The sequence below is a fragment of the Pelodiscus sinensis genome, chromosome 1, assembly GCF_052426305.1.
Source record: "Pelodiscus sinensis isolate ZL-2025 chromosome 1, ASM5242630v1, whole genome shotgun sequence".
Lineage (NCBI taxonomy): Eukaryota > Metazoa > Chordata > Testudines > Trionychidae > Pelodiscus > Pelodiscus sinensis.
This window is the reverse complement of record NC_143052.1, coordinates 339990593-340013709: the sequence shown is the minus strand read 5'-3', so window position 1 is coordinate 340013709 and position 23117 is coordinate 339990593. Positions and strand designations below refer to the sequence as shown.

The following is a 23117-nucleotide window of genomic DNA, read 5'->3' as shown; positions in this document are numbered from 1 at the left end:
AGGACTTCTTGCTCTGATTCCTGTAACCCTCATTGTATGAGGAATAAGAGAAGTTGGAGGAAGAGTGCTCTATTTCGAAAAAAGTGCTGTGTAGATGCTCCCTATTTTGAAATAAGCTACGCAATTGACAGCTCAATTTGCACAGCTTATTTCGAGTTAAATCCTGCAGTGTAGATGCACCCTTAGTGGTTCCATAATTTCATGTATGAGTTCCTTCAAAACTCTTGGGTGAATGCCATCTGGTCCTGGTGACTTATTTGCTATTTAATTTATCAATTTGCTTCACAACCTCCTCTATTGATACCTAAATCACGGACAGTTACTCAGATCTATCACAAAAAGAATGGCTCAGGTTTGGGTCTCTCTCTCAATTATGAAGACTGATACAAAGAATTTACTTAGTTTCTCTTCAATGGCCTCATCTATTGAGTGCTCTTTTAGCACCTCAATCGTCCAATGGCATCACCGATTGTTTGGCAGGATTCCTGATTCTGATATATTGAAAAATGTTGCTGTTATTCTGAGTCTTTGGCTAGCTGCTCTTCAAATTCTTTTTTGGCTTGCCTTATTATATTTTCACACTTCACTTTGCAGTGTTTACGCTCCTTTATTTTTCTTATCTTTTGTTGTTTAACCATGGTGGCACTATTTTGGTTCACTTATTATATCTTTAATTTGGGAAACACTTTTAATTTGAGCCTCTATGATGTTGTCAAGTTTCCATGCAGCTTGCAGGCTTTTGTTGTGACTGTACTTTTTAATTTCCATATACCTACCTTTTTCATTTTTGTGTAACTCCTCTTTCTGAAGTTAAATGCAACTGTGATGGACTTCTTTGGTATTCTCCAACCCCAACAAGGATGCTACATTTAATTTTATTATGGTAGCTATTATTTACAGATTTAAATAGGATGTAAACGAAGGAGAAAATCAAAGTAGTCAACATATTTTTGCTATAGCAGTCTTTACAATTTTGAATGTTACTTTATACATGAAGAAAGCAATTTAAAAGCAACCTGCAAATAGGAGAAAACAGAATCTGTTCCTTCTTTGATGTGATGTACAGAAGAAGACAGGTGGGTTTTTGTTTAAAAAGAGTTTGTTTTGTTTCTTCATCTGAAAATTTAAGCCTTGTCTACCTTGGTTTCGCTGGAGGACATTATGGATGAAAAAAAAAAAGCTAGTAGGCCTCTAACATCAGATATAAAGAAATTAAATTGGATTATTGTCCAAGGAAATAAATTTTATTCAGACAGAGAAAACTCTACCTTTCTATTTTTCCACATATCTTTTTAATTTAAATGCCTAATAGTTAAAGGAAACCTCTTTTGATAAGGGCTCGGCCCTTAACTGAATGAGCAAGAGAGATCCTTGTTCTGTACTTTACATGCAAAACATAGAAAACTAATCCTAATTTTTCTGATATTTCTGTGTGTGAAAACAAGCAGATTTTCTTCATAATAAAAAATGTCTGGCCTTGTTTGTATATTATAAAGAAGCAAATTTGCATGTCACCTTTAAAGTGCATTTATGGTAAAATAAGCAATCTGAAATACCTTGGTGAGGTACTTCCAAACAAGATTTTTTTCTCCTAACAAAAATCTCTGAACTTCACTTTGTGTTTGGAACTATTCTGTGTAACACTATTAATAAATATTTTGGAATCAAGCATTAGCTGACAATTGTCTTTCCATATATGAGGCAGAACAGATGTCAGCTTGCTCTTCTGCAGTTTTATAGTTCACTAGATTTTTTCAGAAGAGGCTTTTCTGCCATTTGGCCTTATCTAGATGGGGCAGCCTCCTCTTTCAGTGGAGCCCGTATGCCTCGTGAAGTGAGGTATACGGGGCTCCTGAAAGAGTGCGTTTGCTCTTTTGTGAAAAAAATCAGAAGAGCAAACGTGTTCCTTGGACACAGCGGGGTTTTTGCAGGATAATTCTGGTATCCCACAAAAACTGCTTAGTCTAGATGTAGCCAAAGAATCTGAACAGAACTAATATATTTTTATAGATTAATTTATGAGCAAAACAAGACCTTAGTGTTTATTTCCCCTCATTGAAAGAGGGCCTATGCAGTTCTCATTAACATACTCTAGATTTCCACTGTATATCTATGAATCTGAAGTTGTGTACAGACAATACACACTCACACAAATACATACACATATTCTAAGACATCAGTGATTTACTATGCAAGATATACCTATCTATCATTTTATATAGCAAGACTGAGTTTCAAATATAATACTGTATGAAACAAATTATTTCAATTTAAAAATCACTAACCCTATAGGATTTTATAAACCCCTGCAATTCTGTCAAAATTCCCTACAGGCCAAAATGTTCTCTACTGGGTTAGTGGTGCCTCAATTGTCAGGAACGTGATAGCAAATCTATAAAAACCTGCCCTTAGGATCAAGCCTCTTACAAGTGATATTGAATTTTGTATACTAGCAGCGACACTTTCCTCAGTATGGCATCTGCTGTTATCTAAGGAATGTACAGAAAAGTATCCACAGTTAACAAAGAGAAAGTTCCTGAGTGCTCAGTGAACAACAATGACGGCAAATTCACCATGTTATATTAATGCCCTATTCCTCACTGAAAGTAGAGCCATGCCATACTACAGACTGCTTCAATAAGTAATCTATAGCACAGTTTTAGAACCTACTATGGGGGGAGGGGAAGAAATCTTATGACCCTGTTAGCAATAACTATTTGGAAGCAATGGTGACTTGACTATTCTGTTTCCAACTCTTGTGCAAAGGTAAAGTTCATTTTTCTCACTTTGATAAGGTTTTCGTTTGTATATTCCTTCAGATGCGTACAGAGAAAAAGGAATAGGAACCCAAAGTTTTCAGATATTTGTATTAGTTCATCTTCCATTATAGGGGAGAAAAGATTAGTATTTTACATGCACTGCAATAAGAATAAAATAATTTCTAAAGATGGCTCTAAATCTTATACCACTTGGCTAAATATCGTATATCCTCTCTTACACAGTCATAAAAAGTGGCTTTGCTTTATACAGTAAAGCTCTATTGGTCTGGCATTCAATGCTCCGGCACTCCTGATGGTCTGGCACCGCCGAGGGGCGGCGCTACCGGACCAACCCGGCAGCACCCCAGCTGCTCTGCTGCAGGTGTCCCAGATTCAGCCACTGCTGAAACTGACCAGCAGCGGCTGAATCGGGGACACTTGAGGCAGAGCCGGACTATCAGAAGGGGGGGCTATGAGGGGTCTGGGGTGGCATCCCCCCCACCCTACCCCAGACCTCTCATAGCCCCCCCTTCCGATAGTCCGGCATATCTGATAATCTGGCACCCCCTGGGTCCTAAAGGTGCCGGATTATCGGAAGTTTACTGTGCTTGGCAATCTTGTGCAGTATTCAAAAGTAAGACTGAAGACACTATATCAGTTGGCTAACCAAAAACAATACCTCTAAGAAGCAAGTGACTGGATGGACAGAGGAAATGGCAATATATTAAAAATGTTCTCCAATTGGAGAACAAGCTGCCTACCTATAACTTATGCATTTCCGTGTTCTAGTAGACCGCCTTTCGAGCAGTTTTGATTTTGACTTTTTGGAATCTTTCTTCTTTTCTTCCAGACCTTCTGGTATTTCTGGCTCCTGTTGAAGTTGGATAACAAGAGTCAGACACATTAGGGCAGATGTCCCAGGGCTTTGTCTCCTCTCTCAAGTTTTAGGAGGTCTGAGCTAGAATTGTCTATTGTCATGTCAAACAGAGAAGTGGCGAATGCAAAACATTTCAAGTTTCCAAGTGGCTGCCTTGTATACAGGTACCTAGGTCACAGGTAGCCTGTTCTCCTTGTGGTTCTATACATAATAAGGGCAACACAAACTTTTAAGTTCCTGAACTGAGGATGCAGATTACAGTAACAAAACTGACAAAATGCTTCTAGTTGAGGTGACACTTTCAGGTTTTCTCCATGCTACAGTTGAACAAGACAATTGCTGATACATGTTTGCAGCCATTGTAAACTGGGATTTTTGTGTGCGCGCACTATTGATCACATCCTCTAGACAGCTGACAGCTCTTGCGAAAAAGATCCATATCACGCTCCCCTCCACCTCATTGCATACCTTTTTGTGGTACATTTTTAGTCCCCCTCTGGAAAGAGCTTTAATTCTATGCCATGATTGCCAGAATCTTAGTTTTCAACAAAAATGACCTCTGGGTTGAATTTTTTGCTCTTATCAAAAGGTGTGAGCTCACTTACTGGGCATGGATTAACTCATCTGTTAGAAAAATCACTTTAAGATGAGTTTGAGGGAAAAACACAAGTTCTGGAGGAGCAAAATATTTTTTCCCCAATCTGATTTTAAAAAACAAAAAAAGGAAGGTACACTTTCATTAAGACAAACAGTGAATACAATATCTAGTAACATAAGATTCTACTGATAGCAGGAGACAAGTTATCGATGTTATGGGCACTATAGCTTTAAATTTTCTGACTTTTGTGAATATAAAAACCAAAATCATAACACTGTTATTGTAGGCTTTTTGCAGAGTTAAGAGAATACCAGACAGCAACTGGTTTTTTTAGAAAGTCCCAAATTATATTGGCACCAAAAACAAAGAGCTCGTCCTTTATTTAACAGTGTAGTTTAAAAAAGACAAGAAAATATCTTTGAGGATGCATAACTGACTTCCCTATTATCAGGAAAGTGATCATCAGAATTTTAAAAGGTAAATAATGTCTTAATTGCTAGTGGAGTATTTTACTTAGCACTATTCATAAAGTTTTAAGCTTTTAAAATTTGAACAAGTTTTCTCCACCCCAAAAGAAACCAACAACAATTAATATCTAAAAGGTGAGCCAATGAATTAATTCTCATCTACCTGTTAATTAATTCATTTGCCTTGAAAAAGCATTTGCCACTCCTAACATTTGAGTGTCTCCTCCCTGTGATCATACAGGGACTGTTGGGTGATAATGCAAAGCAGTCAATATCACTGTGACGTCACTTTTTGGAGAAGTCCAGATATTTTTTCATCAAGTTCGATATACTAAAAGGACTCAAATTATTTTCATTATCAATACATAAAACAGCAAATTGCAACACAGAGCAGTAAACTGTATTTAGTCTCTGATCCAGCAAAGAACTTAAACATGTGTTTAAGCACAACACTAGTTCTGTGTGGTAAAATTTTGAATGTAAATAATGTTGACAGTTTTCTTTTAAGAATGACAAAAATCTTAGGAAGTAAATCCCTTATTGCAGACAATGAAATAAAGAACAGAACACTTACTTGTGGTGGGATGATGTTCTCGATGCTGATGCCCACATACACCAATCGCTCTTTCCTTGGGAGAGAAATTTTTTTTAAAAATTGTTCACAAAAACTAAGATTAAAAAAAACCACTCTAATCAATAACATTCACAGCTGTTCATGCAGTCAGGAAGAAAGAGCCCTATGAGTTGTCTCACTGCAAACTACAAAGTTTCCAGACCTTGATTAACATTAGTAGTTAGTAGTAGCTAGGTCTTGAAGGTTCAGTTTCCTTTATATGTTAAACTGGTTACTTTACAGACAGTTCAGACAACCGCAAGTGTCTAAGAGGAACAGACACCAAGAAAAGAGAGTATTGTGTTAAATGTACATTACTTAAAGGGAAAGTTTAAAAAATATTTGACAAGGTAAGGAAACTGTTTCTGAGCTTGTTTCATTTAAATTAAGATAGTTCACAGCAGCATTTTTCTTCTGTATACTAAAGTTGCAAAGCTGTATTAAGTCAATGTTCAGCTGTATATTTCTGAAAGAACAATAACACTTTACTCAAAGTTATAAACATTTCAGTTAACTTCCATTCCTGAGGTGTCCTTAAACTTTGAGAATCCTACTGTACTATTAAAACAGAAAGCAAGAATTAAGGCCATAGTGCTATGCGTATGTGTTTTTCTCAGCTGAAACAGATCCTGAATGGATATATTGTCAATCAAAATCAGATCTTTAAAGTTGGCAATAAGCAGCTGCATGTGAACACACACAATTGCATGTCCAAATCACATTTGCATGCACTGTGTATGCATTTAATTATTCACACACAAGCAAATACCCGATATGCATAGTAACTTTAAATTTGTATGTGTTAGTTACAAGCAGACAGATAATAGTACACAGTTGCAAACATCTATGCAAGAAACTATATTTCCCAATGTTTACATTTATCTGATAGCAGATCAAGATTGTGAAATATACTTATGACTGCACATTTGAACAAGACTTCCTTTTGCCAATACTCTTCTAACCAACTAATTGCAGAGAGTATGTCCAATTTTATTTTTAGAAAAAACCTGTAAATATTGTTTCCAAAATAAAGTTGACATAACAGTAAACTAGATTCTGAATAGTTTTCCTAAAGCTGTGTAATGAAGCCACATGCTGTCATAATTTTATATTACTGCAGAGTAACACTTGTACTGATATTTTTGGCTTTATTTGAAAATACCTACTTTGCTATCTTAGTGCCAGTTCCCTAACCTTATAAATAAAAAAGAAACTTTCTCTCTCCAAGTGCTATGAGATCTGAGTGGGTGAAGAGAAAATTACTTCATTTGTTTAGCAGATTTGAATTAAGGGCAATGCATGAAAAATAATCTCTTAATGTAAAAGAAGAAGCTACGAAAGGGGAGAACACAAATGTAAAAGTTTTAATAATCAAAATTCCTTCTGTACTGGGATTCATTGCTTCTTCCACTTATTTCCCATGAAGCAATCAATCAATAAGGGTGCATTTAGACTACATTCCTCTTTTGAAAGAGGAACATGAATGAAGGAAATAAAAAATGCAAATGAAGCACAGATTTACAAATCTCGTGCTTCATTTGCATAATCACGTCTGATTGCTTTTTCAAAAAAGGTTTTTTTGAAAAAAAAAAAAGCAGTCTAGACATGGTTTGTTCAAAAAAAACACCCTTTTTCAAAACAACCCTTTAAACCTTATTTTTTCAGGAATAAGGGTTCTTTCGAAAAAGGGTTGTTTTTCCCCCCCTAAAGAACCATGTCTAAACTGCTTTTTTTTCCAAAAAAATCTTTTTCAACAAAGCGATTGGACATGATTATACAAATGAAGCATGAGATTTCAATTTCCTTCATTTACATTCCTCTTTTGAAAGAGGAATGTAGTCTAGACGCACCCTAAAAATAAAAAAATAAGTACAGTACAAGGGAATGAAGAGTAAAATTCTACCAGTATTGCTCCTAATTCGGATAGTCAGCAACCCTAACAGATTATTTAGGAAATTAGGGAATTTTTTAAAAAAGCATTAAAAACAGAGCCTGGAATGTTATAGCGAAGGGCTTAGGCAAATGAAACATGAACCTTCCTTACCAACAACAAACAAATGAAGGTTCAACATTTAAACCAGCAATTTTCAGATTGCCTATCATGGAGATGCATTGGCTTTCTTTATCTCTAATTTGCTCAACTGCACTGACTAAAAGAACCCAGATACACATTATCTCACACTATTATTGTTCTGCACAACTAACTGCACCAGTTGCCACGGGGACATGATATGACATTATGAATGAGAGGAGGCAATCCATGATACTGGGAATGGATGAAGAGGCGACCCTGAACAGGTAAGTAGTCCCAGAAGACAACAAATATTTTGTACACCCGCTGAAAAGATCTGAGAACCCCTGATTTAAATAGAAAACAGTATCGGCAAAATCTTCAGTGTCCTCTGCTTCCATCTGGTGGCAGAATATGGTTATAAAATGTTAGTAGACATATAAATAAATAAAACCCTTGAAATTCAATAAGCCCGGAGCAGGAGAAAAATATTCTGACCGAAGGCTACATTTTTGTCACATCTGTCATTGTAATCATGGAGTCAGTGGTTTTCATCTACTATGTATTTGTCTGTGTGTCTGTGTACGTGTGTTCAAGAACTCTTAATCAGTTAAGAGCTAGGACCACCAAATTCAGTATGCAGCTTCTTCTTATCATAACTTAAAGCAAGGTAAGAATTTGATTGTGGCCAGGAAAATGGGATGTGCCTAGAATGGGATTGCTTTTCATAAAACCATACAGAAATAGAATCAACAGGAAGGTGAAAAGGGCTGACTGGGGCTGCCTCTGCCCCATCCAGGATTGCCCCAGCCCCAAACCTCCCACCCTTGAGTTGCCCTTTAGAGAAGGCAGGGGGAAGGGGGGAACAGGGACTGAAGTGCACCCCCAAATTTGTACAGGGACATTGCTGTCAGCTCCCATTCATCAGGGAGTGAGGAGAAAGTGCACAGTTTGCTGCATTTCTCACTCTGGCTGAGGAACAGAGTGCACACAAGTTGTGCACTTTGCTCTCACTCCCTGACAGGGTCAGGAAGGGGAAGAGCAAGCAGCCCTAATACACCCCTGCCCACCTCCTTACAGAGATACACACAATCCCCTGCCCAGAGTGCCTCCTCACCCCCCAACTCTGATTCCAACACCTCCCGCATCCTCAGCTCACTGCCCTGAGCCCCTCCTTAAAGGACACGAGCAATGCCAGGTAAATGTGCTAGTTAAAAATTAGTTTCCCACAACCTGCCATTTTAGGGCTGTATTGATGTGTTGCTAAACTGCTGAACCAATTTCAATGAGGACTTTGAATGTTGCCAAGTTAAACCTTGAGTTACCTGGAAAATAGTCAAAATGAGGAGACTCAGCAATGTTACTGCAGTGATACAAAGGGTCAGACCACAGTACTCAGGCTATGTCTAAACTGCGAGCCTCTTCCACAAGAGGAAATGCAAATGGAGTGCTCATTTGCATATGTCACACTCTCATTTGCATTTCCTCTTCCTTTCCCTTTTGCGCAAGAGGTTTTTGCGCAAAAAAGCACTGTGCAGATGGCGCCTTTTTGCACAAAAACCCCCTTCCAGAGATTCTCTTTTCAATAAAGGGAAAGACTAAAAAACTTCAGTTTTGGTACATCAAATATTGTTAAGAACGGTTTGCTTTTGTGAGCCAAAAAACATTTATTTTCCTATTTTAGCTAACTGTACTTGTACTGTGACAAAAAAATAGTCTGAGACCCTAGACGATTCCGACACCACTATGACATGAGTCTTACCCTCTTCACGTGTAACATACCATAATAATGCAGAACTAGACCAGATCATAAAGTTATAACATCAAGTTTACTGTCCTGCCTCACCTACCAACAGATGCTTCAAAAGGCAGCAAATATCAAATGTAGAACAGGAAACGATACCATCTTGACTGGAAGATTAGACTGCTAAACATTTGTTCTTATATTAATTTTCACCATATAAAACAGATATAACATGTGAACAGTGTGGTGTTCTATAAAATTGTAACAAAACCTACAACAATGCAACTCTGTGTCTGCAAATTTAAAAAGCAAGAGAGATTGACAATGAGGACGACAAATCAGCATGTGCTATTTTAACGTTTAGGAATGCAAAAATACTATACATCTGCTATGTGAAATAGTTAACATTGCTAGGAAGAACCTTAACTTTTCACTATTTCCCAGCTTTTAAAGTTTTCAACTGTTAATGTTGCATTAATATAACTTTAATACAAAACCCATTTTATAAAAACAGACAAACAAAAAAGCCATGGCTCTGACATGTACCACCTGCAGTATCATAAATAAAAAGAGAATAAAAATTTCTTTACTGTGCATGAGTTAAAAGTTGATTTTTAAGGGGACACTGTAATATGGCACTTCTCCCAATCTTGGATTACCACTCACAAATCTGTTTAAAATATCTCTGATGGGAACTGTGTGACTGCTATGCACAACCCCACAGTTGTAGGACAGAGTGTTGATTTACACTAACCGGGATAATGTCTAAGGGCTCGTGTAAACTATGCTGAAGTTTCGAAAGAGGATATGTAAATTCCCCGGGAATTTGCATATCTTCTCTGCTCTCACATTTGAAGGCGGAGCTTTCTAAAGTGAAAGTAGTTGTAATGTGTTTTTTTCCGGCAAACGCTTCCCGTTTCAAAAAGCTGCGTAAACCTCATTTTCAAAAGTGAGATTGGAAGTACCTCTTTTGAAACTTCAGCATAGTCTAGACATAGCCTAGGATGAACAGAACACTCCATCTCAAATTATAACTGCTTACTTCAGGAGTAGGCAATAATTTTTGAAGGGGGGCCACTTCACAAATTTCTGAAGTGGTTGCAGGCTGCCCTGCAATGGGCAGGGCCTTAGGCAGAAGGGATAGGGCCAAGAGGCTTCCTGTGTTTACCTACCCACAGACACTGATTGGCCTGGGGAGCAGGGGAAGCACAGGAGGTCTTTGCCCTCCGCCCAGCAGTGCCTGGAGCAATGGTCTCCAACCTTTTTAACCATAAGATCACTTTTTGAATTTAAGTGCAATGTAAGAGCTACCTCACACCCAAATATCCTTGCCCCGCCTCCTTCATGCCTCTTCTCTGAGGACCTGGCAGCAAGGACCATGTGCTCTGCAAATAAAGAGCCTGAGGGGAGGAGGGAGTGGTGCCTCACACACTGCCTGCTCTACAAACACGCATCTCCCATTTAAATATGGCAGACAGGCTACTGGGCTAGATGGACCCAGTATGGCCATTTTGTCTGGCCATTCTTATGTTCTTAAATATAAAAAGCCAGAAACCGGCCAATGGGATTGTGCTGGGGGTGGAAGCAATGCATAAAGCACCACTCCTCCCTCCCCTCTGCTCACAGTTTGTGGAACACAAACGGCCCAGCAGCCGCTTTTCTGAGCGTCATGCAAGGGCGGGGCAAGCAGGCCTGAGGTTTCCTGCTGCATCTGTGGGCCAAATCTGGTGGCTCGGGAGGCCGGATCCGGCCCGCGGAGGATGTTTTGCCCAGACTTTGTTTACTTGAACCACTGTAACTTGCAATAGTGTAATCCTGTTGTATAGATGAAGTTTCAAGCTAATCTAAGTGAAAAAGGCAACAGGACTCTGTACAGCACATTACATTAGAAACTTCTGCAACCAAGTCAGGTGATTCAGAACTTGACTACACCAGGAAATTTAGACATTGCTGACTATTAGCAAACGGTGCAGATGAACCAGTGCTGAAAATCATTAAAACTACAAGAGTAAGAAGGACCAAACCATGTTCAGAAGATATGACTGAAGCACAGTAAACACCATCTCTTCATCTTTAACTATTGGACACTTCTCTTCTACCTTCTTGCAAGCTTCTCCAGATCTGCTGCTGGCAGTAAACTCCCTGATTTATGGGAAGTTCATAGGTATTGATCAAAAACAAGTGTATCAGCTCAAGGTCTCATTAGCACACTTATTCAGGTCTATTTAAGGCTTGATCAATTACTTCCATCTCTTTATCTAGCAACTGGCAGTGTGAACACAACCAATTATGTTTCAGTACCTTCGCTCTGCCCGCTCCTTCTTTTTCAATACAACATCCAGCTCTTGCAACTGTTCTTCTAACTTCTCACAGAGTAATTTCTAGAGGGATAATACATAGTATTAGTTTCTTGCATAAGCAAATACTTTCATTAATCAATTTATTTAGACTCTTAATTCACTGTTTTCACATTTGCCTTAGCGATATCTGGAATGGGGATACTTCAAATTCCTCGTTTTCTTTGTACAGGCAGTCCCCGGGTTACGTACAAGATAGGGACTGTAGGTTTGTTCTTAAGTTGAATCTGTATGTAAGTCGGAACTGGCGGCCAGATTCAGCCGCCGCTGAAACTGATCAGTTTCAACAGCGGCTGAATCTGGACGCCAGTTCTGACTTACATACAGATTCAACTTAAGAACCCCAGGCATCCCCAAGTCAGCTGCTGCTGAAACTGATCAGCGGCTGATTCCAGGAAGCCCGGGGCAGGGGCTTCCTGTAGTCAGCCACTGGTCAGTTTCAGCAGCGGCTGACTTGGGGACGCCTAGGGCAGAGCAGCTGGGGTGCTGCTGGGTTGGTCCAGTAGCGCCGCCGCTCCTCAGCGCTACTGGACCAACCCAGCAGCACCCAAGCTGCTCTGCCCCAGGTGTCCTGATTCAGCCGCTGCTGAAACTGACCAGCAGTGGCTGAATCAAGACGCTTGGGGCAGAGCAGCTAGGGTGCTGCCGGGATGATCCAGTAGCGCCCAGAGCGGCGCTATGGGACCAACCGGCAGCACCCCAGCTGCTGTACCACAGGCGTCCGGAGCAAAACCGCGGAGCACGGGGGCAGCGGGACAGCCCAGACGCACTGTGGCTGTCCTGCTGCCCTCGGGCTCCGCGGCTTTGCTCTGCTTTGCTCCCCCTCTCCTGGTCTGCAGACCAGGGGGACGGGGAGCAAAGCCGTGGAACACGCGGGCAGCGGACAGCCCAGAAAGGGCAGGTACTGAAGATTTAGTCTTCCTAAATTTAAGGTACGCTTTAGCATAAATTTCAAGTTTTACTACTCAGATAAACCCTCCTGGTGAGAAGCATCTACTGCAGAAAGCAGTCTGGCCAGTGTATCTATTAAAGATGAGTGTTTAGAATAAACATATTTCTAAGGTAGCTAATATTTTATTTTTATACACACATAAACAGTATGTTTTGGCCTCTTTCCCACACTATTTATTGTTTATATTTTTATATTATAAACTTATATTTTTATTCTTTAACTGGATAGCACATAGCACTCGGTTTCTATTTATTAAAATATTTAAAAAAAAATAAAATATCCACATCTAATATCAAGATAATAATCAAGTCATTACCTAGGTGGCTATTATTCACAGACATATCACCTGCTTTGTAGGGATTCTACCATTGTGGCTTAGGTCAGCAGCTGAGCTGATCTTTGTTGTAAGTAAGTCTCCCCTACAAGAACTTGCTTTGCTCTCTCAGCATGAGTCATACCTTTTCCCATTACACTTGTTACATGTGCAAGAATTCTTCCCAAAAGTATGTTTACCGCACTTACCATGGAACCTTTCATCACATTTAAAATGTCATTTTTGTAGTTTTAGGTGGGATTATTCCTTATTATGTATTTATTAGGAACTAGTGAACAGAGCCAATAGCACCTTAGTGGAATGTGCTTTATATATAATAACGTGCAAGAACCACATCTAACTTTGTAAAGAAAAAAAGTCTTACATATACAACTCATTAATTATTTACATTAAAAATACTTAAACCCACAAAAACAGGCAAATTTTGATGCACAATATAGTTATACATCAACACTATGGCCCTATCCAAATTCACAGTACATTACGGCCAATTTCACAGCCACAGAACTTGAAAATTGGTAAATTTAATGGTTTCAGGTATTTAAACCTGAAATTTCATGATATTGTAACTGTGGGGATCCTGACTCAAAAAGAGATTGTGTGTGGGAGGAGTTGCAAACCTGTTGTAGGGGCAACATGGGATTGCCACTCTAATTTCTGTGATGCCTTCAGAGTTAGACTGTTAGACTCTGAAGGCACCAAGCGCAGTGCTTCTTGCAACAACAGGAGGTTGCAAGAGGTAGAAGTGGGTCTGATTTCCCCTTTGCTGCTGGGAACAGCCCATGCTACGGACTCCTTGCTGCTAGTCCTGACTGGCTTGGGAGGAACAACACTTGCTCTCTCTCTGCACAACTGCAGAAAGTGCTACACTCCTAGCCCCACACTCAGCTGCAGGCAGCTCAGGCTGCTGCCAAGTCCCAGAGTCCTGCAGCAGCAGAAGGCACCCAGAAGTGAGTCTGGCATGGTCCCCCTCTCCCACTAACAAAGGACTTTACAGGGGAGATACAAGTCCTGTCCTTCCCATGTCCAGTTGGAGGTAGAAATCCCCCTTTGATGGGGGTGTTCCTAGGAACAAGGAGACATCAGATTTCATGGGGAAGGGCTTATTTCACGATCTGTGATGCATTTTTCACAGCCGTGAAATTGGTAGGGCCTGAATAATCACTGAGCAGGATCTCCTCTTGCACATTAGCAGCCCTGTTTTGTGACGTGCAAGTGATCAAGCCATGTTGGAAGCAAAAATGGGGTACAAGATCCACAAGCCTGCCTCTATAAAGTACCTAACTCTTCCCCAGTCACCGCAGTAGGAAAGGTACTAGTCACACTTCAGCCTTCAAAACTCCAGGCATCTGCCCTGCAGAACTCATGATTTTTGCACCTTCTAGTTCACATAAAGGCCAGCCATAGGCTTGCACTGAAATATTTTTATAGTAGCATCCAGTCTCATTAGAGAAAGCACTGAAATTTGCTTGCAGTTGGGTAATGACAGCACTTGCTCTCAGAGTCTGCCTGGCATATCACAAGCCTGGTCCTGCTGGCTTGCTACAGGCAACTGACAGCATGATCCAACCAGGGTCTGCTTCCTTGACTTGTGCTGCACTTCCCAATGTTTAGTGCTCCCTAGTCAGGCTGAAACATTCAGTCTTTCTTACAGGAAAAACTATGAGAATAAATATTTTCCAATTCTATAATGTCCTGAGTGCAATCATTGGAAAGGTGAAAAAGAACTGATCATGTTATGCTCTCCTATCTATACATTGGTAGTACAATAGCCATCTACTACTAATAAAAGAAAGTCAAAGGAAAAAGCATGAAGAAAAGATCCCCACTCACACCTCAGTTTATTAACAGAGCAGGGAAATTAGTTGAAGGGATGCATCCCAAATAAGAGGAATTTTTGTAACTGAGAAAGATGGTTACCAGAAATAGTTTGTTAATAAAACAACGATGCTCCACAATATCTAGCAGAGTTAAAAACTAGTCAACTAGAAAGCGTACATGTTGGCATGGTGGGCAAAACCATTCTCCATCTGGGATTATCATCAATGGGGGGCGAAGGCAGGCTGTGTGGTATCCACTGTCACAAGAGTCACACAACAGAATCTGTAGAAACAAAGTCCAGTAATAAATTAGCATTATGTTGCACATCATGACAGGTAGCAAGTTCTAAAAGTATTTCCTAGGAAGTGTCGAAACATCTGTGGAAAAATGCCCTGATCTATACAAACTTCAGAACCTTCAAAATCACTTATTTATAGGGTGCTTTGGAAAAGATGAAGCATGTATCTGCATGGTACAGCTTGTATATCTGGAATGTCAGCCTTAACTCTGGATTGTTCAAATCACTCGCTTCTCAGGTAGACCCCCCACTCCTGGAAAGGAGCATATCCTTTCTTCCTAGAAACCAGCAGCGCCTCCCTGCAGCTCTTAGCTTGCTCTCTCTTGCTTTTCCCAGCAGAGTTAAAGCAGCAGTTCCTGTCCACAGCTTCCAGCTGTTTCTCCTACCTCTATCTCTCCCTGCCTGGTGCAGCCTGCCAGCTCAGCAGCTTCACAGGGAGTGGGCCAAGCTACATCACGTGGCTGAGCATTTGGGGGTGGGGGAGCATGAGATGGGGAAGAGAGAGAGTAAATGTTGGGGAAGGCTGAAGATATGAAGCTGGATTCTGAATCCTGCCCCCTCTTCCTCAGGCCACCATCATGCCAGTCAGCAAATCCAGATTGGAAGCAGGCAGGCAAAAGAGATGTGAGGGGAACCTTACTGGAAAGCAAAATGCAGGATGATGTAGCACTTTAAAGACTAACAAGATGGTTTATTAGATGATGAGCTTTCGTGGGCCAGACCGTGATTTGTCCTTTTCATAGGTGTTCATTTTTTTTAATTGTATCCTTTGGTATATATGGTTGTGACTATTTTCTTCCACTATTTGATCTGAGGAAGTGGGTCTGGCCCACGAAAGCTCATCATCTAATAAACCATCTTGTTAGTCTTTAAAGTGCTACATCGTCCTGCATTTTGCTTCAGCTACCCCAGACTAACACGGCTACATTTCTATCACTATCTTACTGGAAAGAGATTTCTTCTTACCTCCAAGCCATGAGGGCACATCTACACCAGTAAAAAAACAGTTTGTATTAAGATGAATAGCAGACTTATTGAAGCCTCATCTATGGCCCATTACTGCTGCTAGCTATTAAACCTGTCCCATCACTTTTCCCAGGACAGGAGTGTTTATTGTAAAATATCATTACACATCTCTCAGAAGAAAGCTCTCTCACAGCAGAAATAGCTATATTTTACACATTACTAGTCTAAAAAACCACGACTTTCAGAATGATCAGTGGACGTTTTTCTATCATACTATTTTGTAGATCAAGAACATACTAGCTCAGGATGATTGGGAAGGCCACACTTCTTGCATGGTTCATCATCATCAGCAGGTGCAGGTTCCTCTTCTTCCTCTTGCTGCTCTTCCTCAGATTCCTCCTCAGATTTCTCTTCACTCTCAGACTCCTCGCTCTCTTCGTTACTTGAGTATCTCCACCTGCCACGTGTTCGCGTGCCTGTCCACCTCACTTTGCTTCTCTGTGTGACCTAGCATTCCAACGATAAAGAGACTATCATTTTTAAGTTTAAGTAAATATTCTCTAAACTGAACTGATTCATTTAAATCAAAATAGCTACAGGAAAATGTAGCATGATACAGCAGTTTCAATGAGTAGATCATCTTTCACTGAGTCCCAAAATACTTACAGAACTAAAGAAAACTAAAACTAAATGGGAAAAAATTAAGGAGTACAGGCAAAGAAAATACTTCATATAAGGTTTAAAAGATGTAAAGACAAAGCCTTCGAATGTGACTCAGCCCCTTTTTGTTGAGCTATCAAAATCTATGATTTCTACTTTGACAGGGTAATTTTGCAAGCGAACATGAGAACTTTAATATGTAAGCTTCACCCCCAAAGCACAATACATCTTTATTTAAAGCTGCTTTTCCTCAACTGAAAGAGAATGTATTTCTAATATTGCTTTCTTTTTGAAAAACGAATTACAGAATGTGACTTTTATTTTTTATTTTAGAATCATCATATTGTAAGACATAAATTGCTATCAGCATTAAGAGTTCTTTCTGCTTGTGAGGTTGGAGGAAGAAGATGTCTGAGAGGACTGTGCATGTGTTTTATACAACAGGCCCAGGCCCAGGCCCAGGCCCAAAATTCTCTAATATATATTAGGGTTGCGAGACGGTTCCAACAAAAATACCAGATACACTTGACATTACATCACAATCTACATTACATCTTATTTAGAAAATACCAGACATTTGTATTTTCTCATTTATATTTTTTCAATTTGTTTCCCGAACAAAAAGCTCAAATACTGGACTGTCTGGTTCAAAACCGGACACCTGGCAACCCTAATTATATTAATTTTTGTATTTCACTATACATATTTAGATTACTAAGTCTTCAAACGTTATGTCCATTTAAGACCATATTTGTTTCATTTTTAATGTATTACTGTTACTTGCAGTGCCTATGATAACTAGAACGGAAAGATAAAAAGATCCCAATACTTTTGCAGTTTATATAAAGCATTTGATCTTACTTACTAAAACAGGTTCACTTTGTCCCCTATAAGATCTATTTCTCATTTTGTCTGTGAAGGTTATTCACACCGCAATAGAAAAGAGAAAACCCTTTTTTAAATATAGGAAAAGGTGTTTGTAGAACTAAAAAAGCTTGTAAAGGGATTCAGAACAGGAATAGCACCTGTAAAAACTAGTTTTGTTTTTTTTAAATAAACTAGATTTCAAGTTGACATGGTCTCGTTAACCTGAGTACTAAAGAAAAATATTGTTTCTATCATACTGGGTTTTCTAGTTAGCTTTTCAAGAAAACATGCAGGTCAAAGAACTCAAGAGTCACAGTTACACAGGGCTAAAAGCAGACTATATGGCTTTGTCTAGACTGGCCAGTTTTTCCGGAAAATCAGCTGCTTTTCCGGAAAAACTTGCCAGCTGTCTACACTGGCTGCGTGAATTTCCGCAAAAGCACTGACTTCCTACTGTAAGAAATCAGTGCTTTTTGTGGAAATACTATGCTGCTCCCATTCGGGCAAAAGTCCCTTTTGCGCAAAACTTTTGCGCAAAAGGGCCAGTGTAGACAGCTCAGATTTGTTTTGCGCAAAAAAGACCCGATTGTGAAAATGGCGATCGGGGCTTTTTTGCGCAAAAGTGCATCTAGATTGGCCACGGACGCTTTTCCGCAAAATGTGCTTTTGCGGAAAAGCGTCCGTGCCAATCTAGACGCTCTTTTCCGAAAATGCTTTTAACAGAAAACTTTTCCGTTAAAAGCATTTCCGGAAAATCATGCCAGTCTAGACGTAGCCTGCATGTCTTCTAATTGCAAGATCACCACTCTACACTATAAAAAACTTGAAACTGCATGAAAGCCAAACGTTTCTTATGGAAAAACACTTCTTAAACCCACCCCAAAAAAATCTACATTCAGCCTAGATAAAAGATTCTCTCTCAACCCCATTAAAACAGAAGACTCTCCTAAGAAGAAAACTCCTGTTACATAGTAGTACTATTTTAATCTAACATTTTTCTTATTCTCATCAATCTATCATCATTGTCAAATTGACCAGGCATCAGAATATACATCCCACAGTTAATCTTCAGCATTTTATTCATCATTAAAGCATCCAACCTATGGATTTAGAGCATCCTGAAGGTTTGATTAATAAAGATAAAATCTTCTAGAAAACAAAATAATTTGCACTAGTTATTCTAAACCAAGTTCAATGTAAGAATCCTGGCATTTACAAATTGTAAAGTTAACGGCTATTAGCACTTTCCTGAGGGCTGTTTTCAGATCAGTCACTACCCTAAACAAAAGTTACTGGACTAGTAACATGCATACACTGACTGTAATGGCATGCTTTCCAACATTCCTCCACAGATGTGTTTTCCTTTGATCAAAAACAACTATCCTCCTGTGCACTATAATGGTGTTACCTTGCTCACTTTAGAATTGGATTCCTTCTCTTGTTTTTTCACATCCTCTCTTCGGTCCTGTTTTTGCAGCGCTGACAGTTTCTCCTCCTCTTCTTCAACTCGTTTTTTGTCAGGTTTCTGATCCCGAGTTTCTACCACTTTTGGAGTAGGTTTAGATATTCTTGGAGACCTCCTTAAAGTGCGACCAACACTGACTTCCTCCTCTTCCTTCTGCTCAGTGTCTTGAGTCTTGGGAGGTGGATCAGGCTTCTTCTTTTTATTGGAGATTCTGATGGTTAACTTGATCCCTTCTTTCTGCCTCTCAGAGGTTATTTCCTTGTTATCTGTTACACAGATGTTCTCTTCAGAAACCAGTTTATATTTAAATTTGTTTTTCTGTACTGCAGATTCCTTATTAGTCTCTGAACACTCATCTGCATTAGAGATTTGGGCTTTACCTGGTTTATCTGGTTCTGTCTGGACAGCTTCAAACTCCTCCTTTTGTTTTTCTGAGTATGATCCTTCCTGTACTTTGCTTTCATTAGGAAGTATGCTTTTGGAATCTGAGTCCTCTTTTTCTGAAACAGACTTCTCAGAAGGAACAGGAGGAATAGATGACGGAGGGGTTTCAGGTGCTTTTGGAGAGTCTGATTTTTTCTCCAGTTCATTTTTACTTTTCAAACCCTCTTCATCTGTTATATCATGTTTGGGTGGCTCCTTAGGAGCGGAAGTCTTCATGGACTTTTCCAGCTTTTCTAAACATTCTTTGAGTGGTAGCCGTCTGTCCTTTCTAGTTTTCAATGCAAATTTCTCTTCAGGTTTCTTGGAGCAGTCTTCTGTTTTCCAAGAGTCCTCCATTGCTACTTCAGAAGTCATACTATTGAGGGACTCTTTGTCGGTGGGACCAGATCCCTCCTTTAAAGGCACTTTCTGATAAGAAACCTCAGAGACTGTAGCAACTACCTCTTTATCTGTAGGCACATTTTTGTCATCTTCACATGTTTTCACAATTTTGCTAACAGAGTTCAAAGAGTCTGATATTTTCCCCCCACTTATACCATTTTTCTCTTTCAATGAGCTGCTGCTGTCTTCCTTTGTGCTAATGGAATGTTCCGACTTACTATTTTGGGTGACATTTTGGGCAACTTTTTCACTACTAACCTCCCCATTTACTAGCAATTTCCCATCAGGACATAAAGCAGTGATTGTAGGGACTCGTTTAAAAGCCTCCTCTTCTAGTTTTCCTTCCTCTTTCAAGACATCCTTTGTTGGAGTTGCACATTTACACAAGGACCCCTTTATTGGACTGTCATAGTCATCTGTCAGCTTGAGCTCTCGCTTTTTCAGTGGTATCTTTGCCTGTTGGTCATTTTTAAGTTTCTCATTTTCTTCTACAGATTTCTCCACAACTTCTTGGGGGATTTTGGCATTGACACAAAACTCTAATCTCTCAGGTTCATGAGCTGTTATTTTATCTGTGCTGCTTTTTACTTCTTTTAAATCTTTTGGCTCTACTTTATTTTCCTTCACTTCTACTTTAACAGGTTTGACATTTTCTTTAAATGAGTCACTTTCTTCTTTGATGATGTGCTTTTCCTCATTGTTTTCTGAAGGTTTTTCAAGCTTTACTATTACTGGCAGTTTTATAATTTCCTTTTCTTCCATTTTTTCCGTTTTCATTATGTTTTCATCTGCTGGGACTGTAGGTAGAGGAAGGGTTTCCAATTGCTTTGACTGTTTCTCCACTGTCTCCTTTTCTTCTTTTATTTTTAATTCATTTTCTGTTAAAATATAATATACAAAATAAAGCTAAATATGCATCCTACAACAGTCGAGTCCTCTCTAATGAAATTAAGGGTTTGGCCTAACATTGGCATTATGATTTCCAAATATTAGCCAAAGAATGGGAAAGAAAGGCAGTTCGGTTTAACTAAAAACCTAAGCAAATTCTATACTTAACAAGAGAGTATCTATCAGAAGAGCCCCATATCTATTTTTATGCAGACCTTTTAGCTCCATTTTCAATTTTATTACATTTTTCCTAAAAGTATAGGTACATAAAATCTAAGCAAATGAGGCCTGTAACACTAGTTTTGAAAGGAGTCTGACTTCATAGTTTGAATTACTTCATTACAACAAAATGGTTGGCAGAATTCCTTATAGTGGAATTTCAAGTGAAATTTCCCCCTCCAAGCCACACTCTTGTTTGTATACACTAATATATCCAGAGGGGTTTACTTATTATTTTTTTGTATTTCAGAGCGAGGAAGTAGAAGCTGAAACACTATATCCTGAAACAAAGTTCACCAGTATTAGTTACACTCAAGCAGCATGGGCCATAACGGGGTCTCTTATGTACTGTCACAATATAAATAATAAATACATTCTGTATTCATTTCACATACAGAAGTTCCACTGGCTTCAACAGGACTAACACAAACAAAACTTGTGCAGAATACAAGTATATCAGAGAAAACAGCAAGGAGCAGATCTACCAAGAATTACATGGTTTTTGCTCAGAAGTTGAGATACACACTTATTGGAAATTGTGATAGGAGTCAACAAATGGATATTCCAACACCTGAAAGGCTTTTACAATTACAAAGTGCAATACATCCCAGCACCAAGTTATTCCTTTCTCCCTCCACTAATTTAAGTCTCTCCCAGCTAAAAGTTTCCCAAAGTGCTGTTTTGGTTCTAAATGAAGAGGGGGGCATCCAAGAGTTAGCTTAACTCTTATAATCAAACAGGAAATAAGTGCATAGAAATATAAAAGAATGTGGTGAGGAGAAACTGAAAGCACTTTGAAAGAAAAAACAAACAAAACCAAGTTAGTTTCAGAAGGCAGCCAGAGAGAGAAGCAAACTCCCCCATCAATGTCAAAAGGTGGACAATATTTTGAAACGTCCAATCCCATTTTCTCCCTCCTTACTTAGGTGATTTACAAGCTTCTCTTGCCCTGTAACTTCGCAGTGCTGGACTTTCTTGAAGGAAATACTTACCTAAGATAAGAGTAAGATGCATTTTCTAAATCTACTCTTTTCTACTTTCTCTTCCTTTGTCTCTGACCTCATTCTTTTGCCACCTTTTTCTTTTAATCGTGCCTCTCCCTCAAGCTTCTAGCATTAGAAGGCAGCAGCTGTTCTAATCTTGTCTATGCTAGAGAAATTCACCAGTCTAAGAAATGATTTAGTTCTCTATATGAAAACATTCACATCCACCCACAAAGAGGGCTTTTGCTGTTTATAAGTTCTTAAAACTCCACTTGAGTGGAGTAGACTAAGCAGATTTAAAAACTGGTTCAGTTTGCACTGTTTTTACACTGGAATAATTTAATACCAACATCAATGTGGACAAACAGTACATCCGGGGGGGGGGGGGGGAAGGCGGGAGTGTTGTTTTAAGATCTCCCAGAACTATTTGTTCCTGAACCCAGTTACAAGTAATTCTATTGTCTGGTATAGACCCAACCCCATTGTCTAGCACTAGAAATTCTACAAACAATACATATTAGATGCCAGTCTAACATGAGTAGTGAACTTTGATGAACTGATGTATCATGATGTCTTAGAGCTTGTGTTCAGTGGAGAACTGTTTTAAAAGGTTTTAAAACTGGTTCAGCTAAACAGACTTTCAAATCAATCAGGTAGAGCCAAAGCATAACCCTGAGTTTAGGAAGCTTAAACTGGCCTGACCAGTTTTTACCTAACTACAATTTCAAGACCATTGCTTGAAATTAACTCTGCAGTATCAATGATTGGGGAGATTTTAATCATCTCTTATTTGTAATTAATTACAACTTTATCCATTGTCAAATATCTTAGTTATATTAAACATAGATCAATCAATACAGATCATACTTTGTTTCAATTATTGATATTAGCAAGGATACAGTTAATTCTACCATAAAGCTTCTTAACAGTTTCTACAGCACTTGCTTCTTCTCTTCCAGTTATTTGGAAGAACATGCATAAAATGTCAATGAAACAGGAAAACTTCTTCTTGCAAGCCAGAACTCGGGCAAATTCTGCCCATATTTACATCTATAACACACCATTATTTTTAATAGGATTGGCATGAATGTAAAACAATTTACAATGTAACCCTGAAAGCTTGTCCCCCACTGTGAAAATTTCCCCCAAAATACAATCTAATATTAAAATTGGTTTATCTAAGGAACATAGGCTTTTAACTACTTTGAACCTGAAACATTAGGTCTTTTACGAGAAGAAGCCTTTACCATTAATTGATTTTTGTTAAAAAACTAACACTTTTCAAATAAATTAGGCAACATATCAGAAATATGGAGTGACAAAGCAGTAAGGAATGAAATAATGTTTCTTCACTGGTGAAAAAAATAAAATGTGGACAGTTAAGGCTTGTTATCAGACAAAGCCCACCATAGG

The 23117-nt window shown here is 39.0% G+C and overlaps 1 protein-coding gene across 4 annotated transcripts in view; it reads right to left on the bottom strand.

The window, feature by feature from the left end:
- Positions 1 to 23117, bottom strand: part of RSF1 (remodeling and spacing factor 1) — a 110975-nt gene that overhangs the window by 36470 nt on the left and 51388 nt on the right. For 3 of the 4 annotated variants that reach the window (XM_089775776.1, XM_075919498.2, XM_089775775.1), the window contains exons 6-11: positions 18733 to 20492; positions 16095 to 16304; positions 14711 to 14815; positions 11371 to 11450; positions 5276 to 5330; positions 3521 to 3630 (exon numbers count right to left, since the gene is read on the bottom strand). In XM_089775776.1, the coding sequence (XP_089631902.1) occupies positions 3521 to 3630; positions 5276 to 5330; positions 11371 to 11450; positions 14711 to 14815; positions 16095 to 16304; positions 18733 to 20492 (2320 nt within the window). The remainder of the gene's footprint in view (positions 1 to 3520; positions 3631 to 5275; positions 5331 to 11370; positions 11451 to 14710; positions 14816 to 16094; positions 16305 to 18732; positions 20493 to 23117) is intronic. The other variant, XM_075919499.2, reaches the window with a different exon arrangement.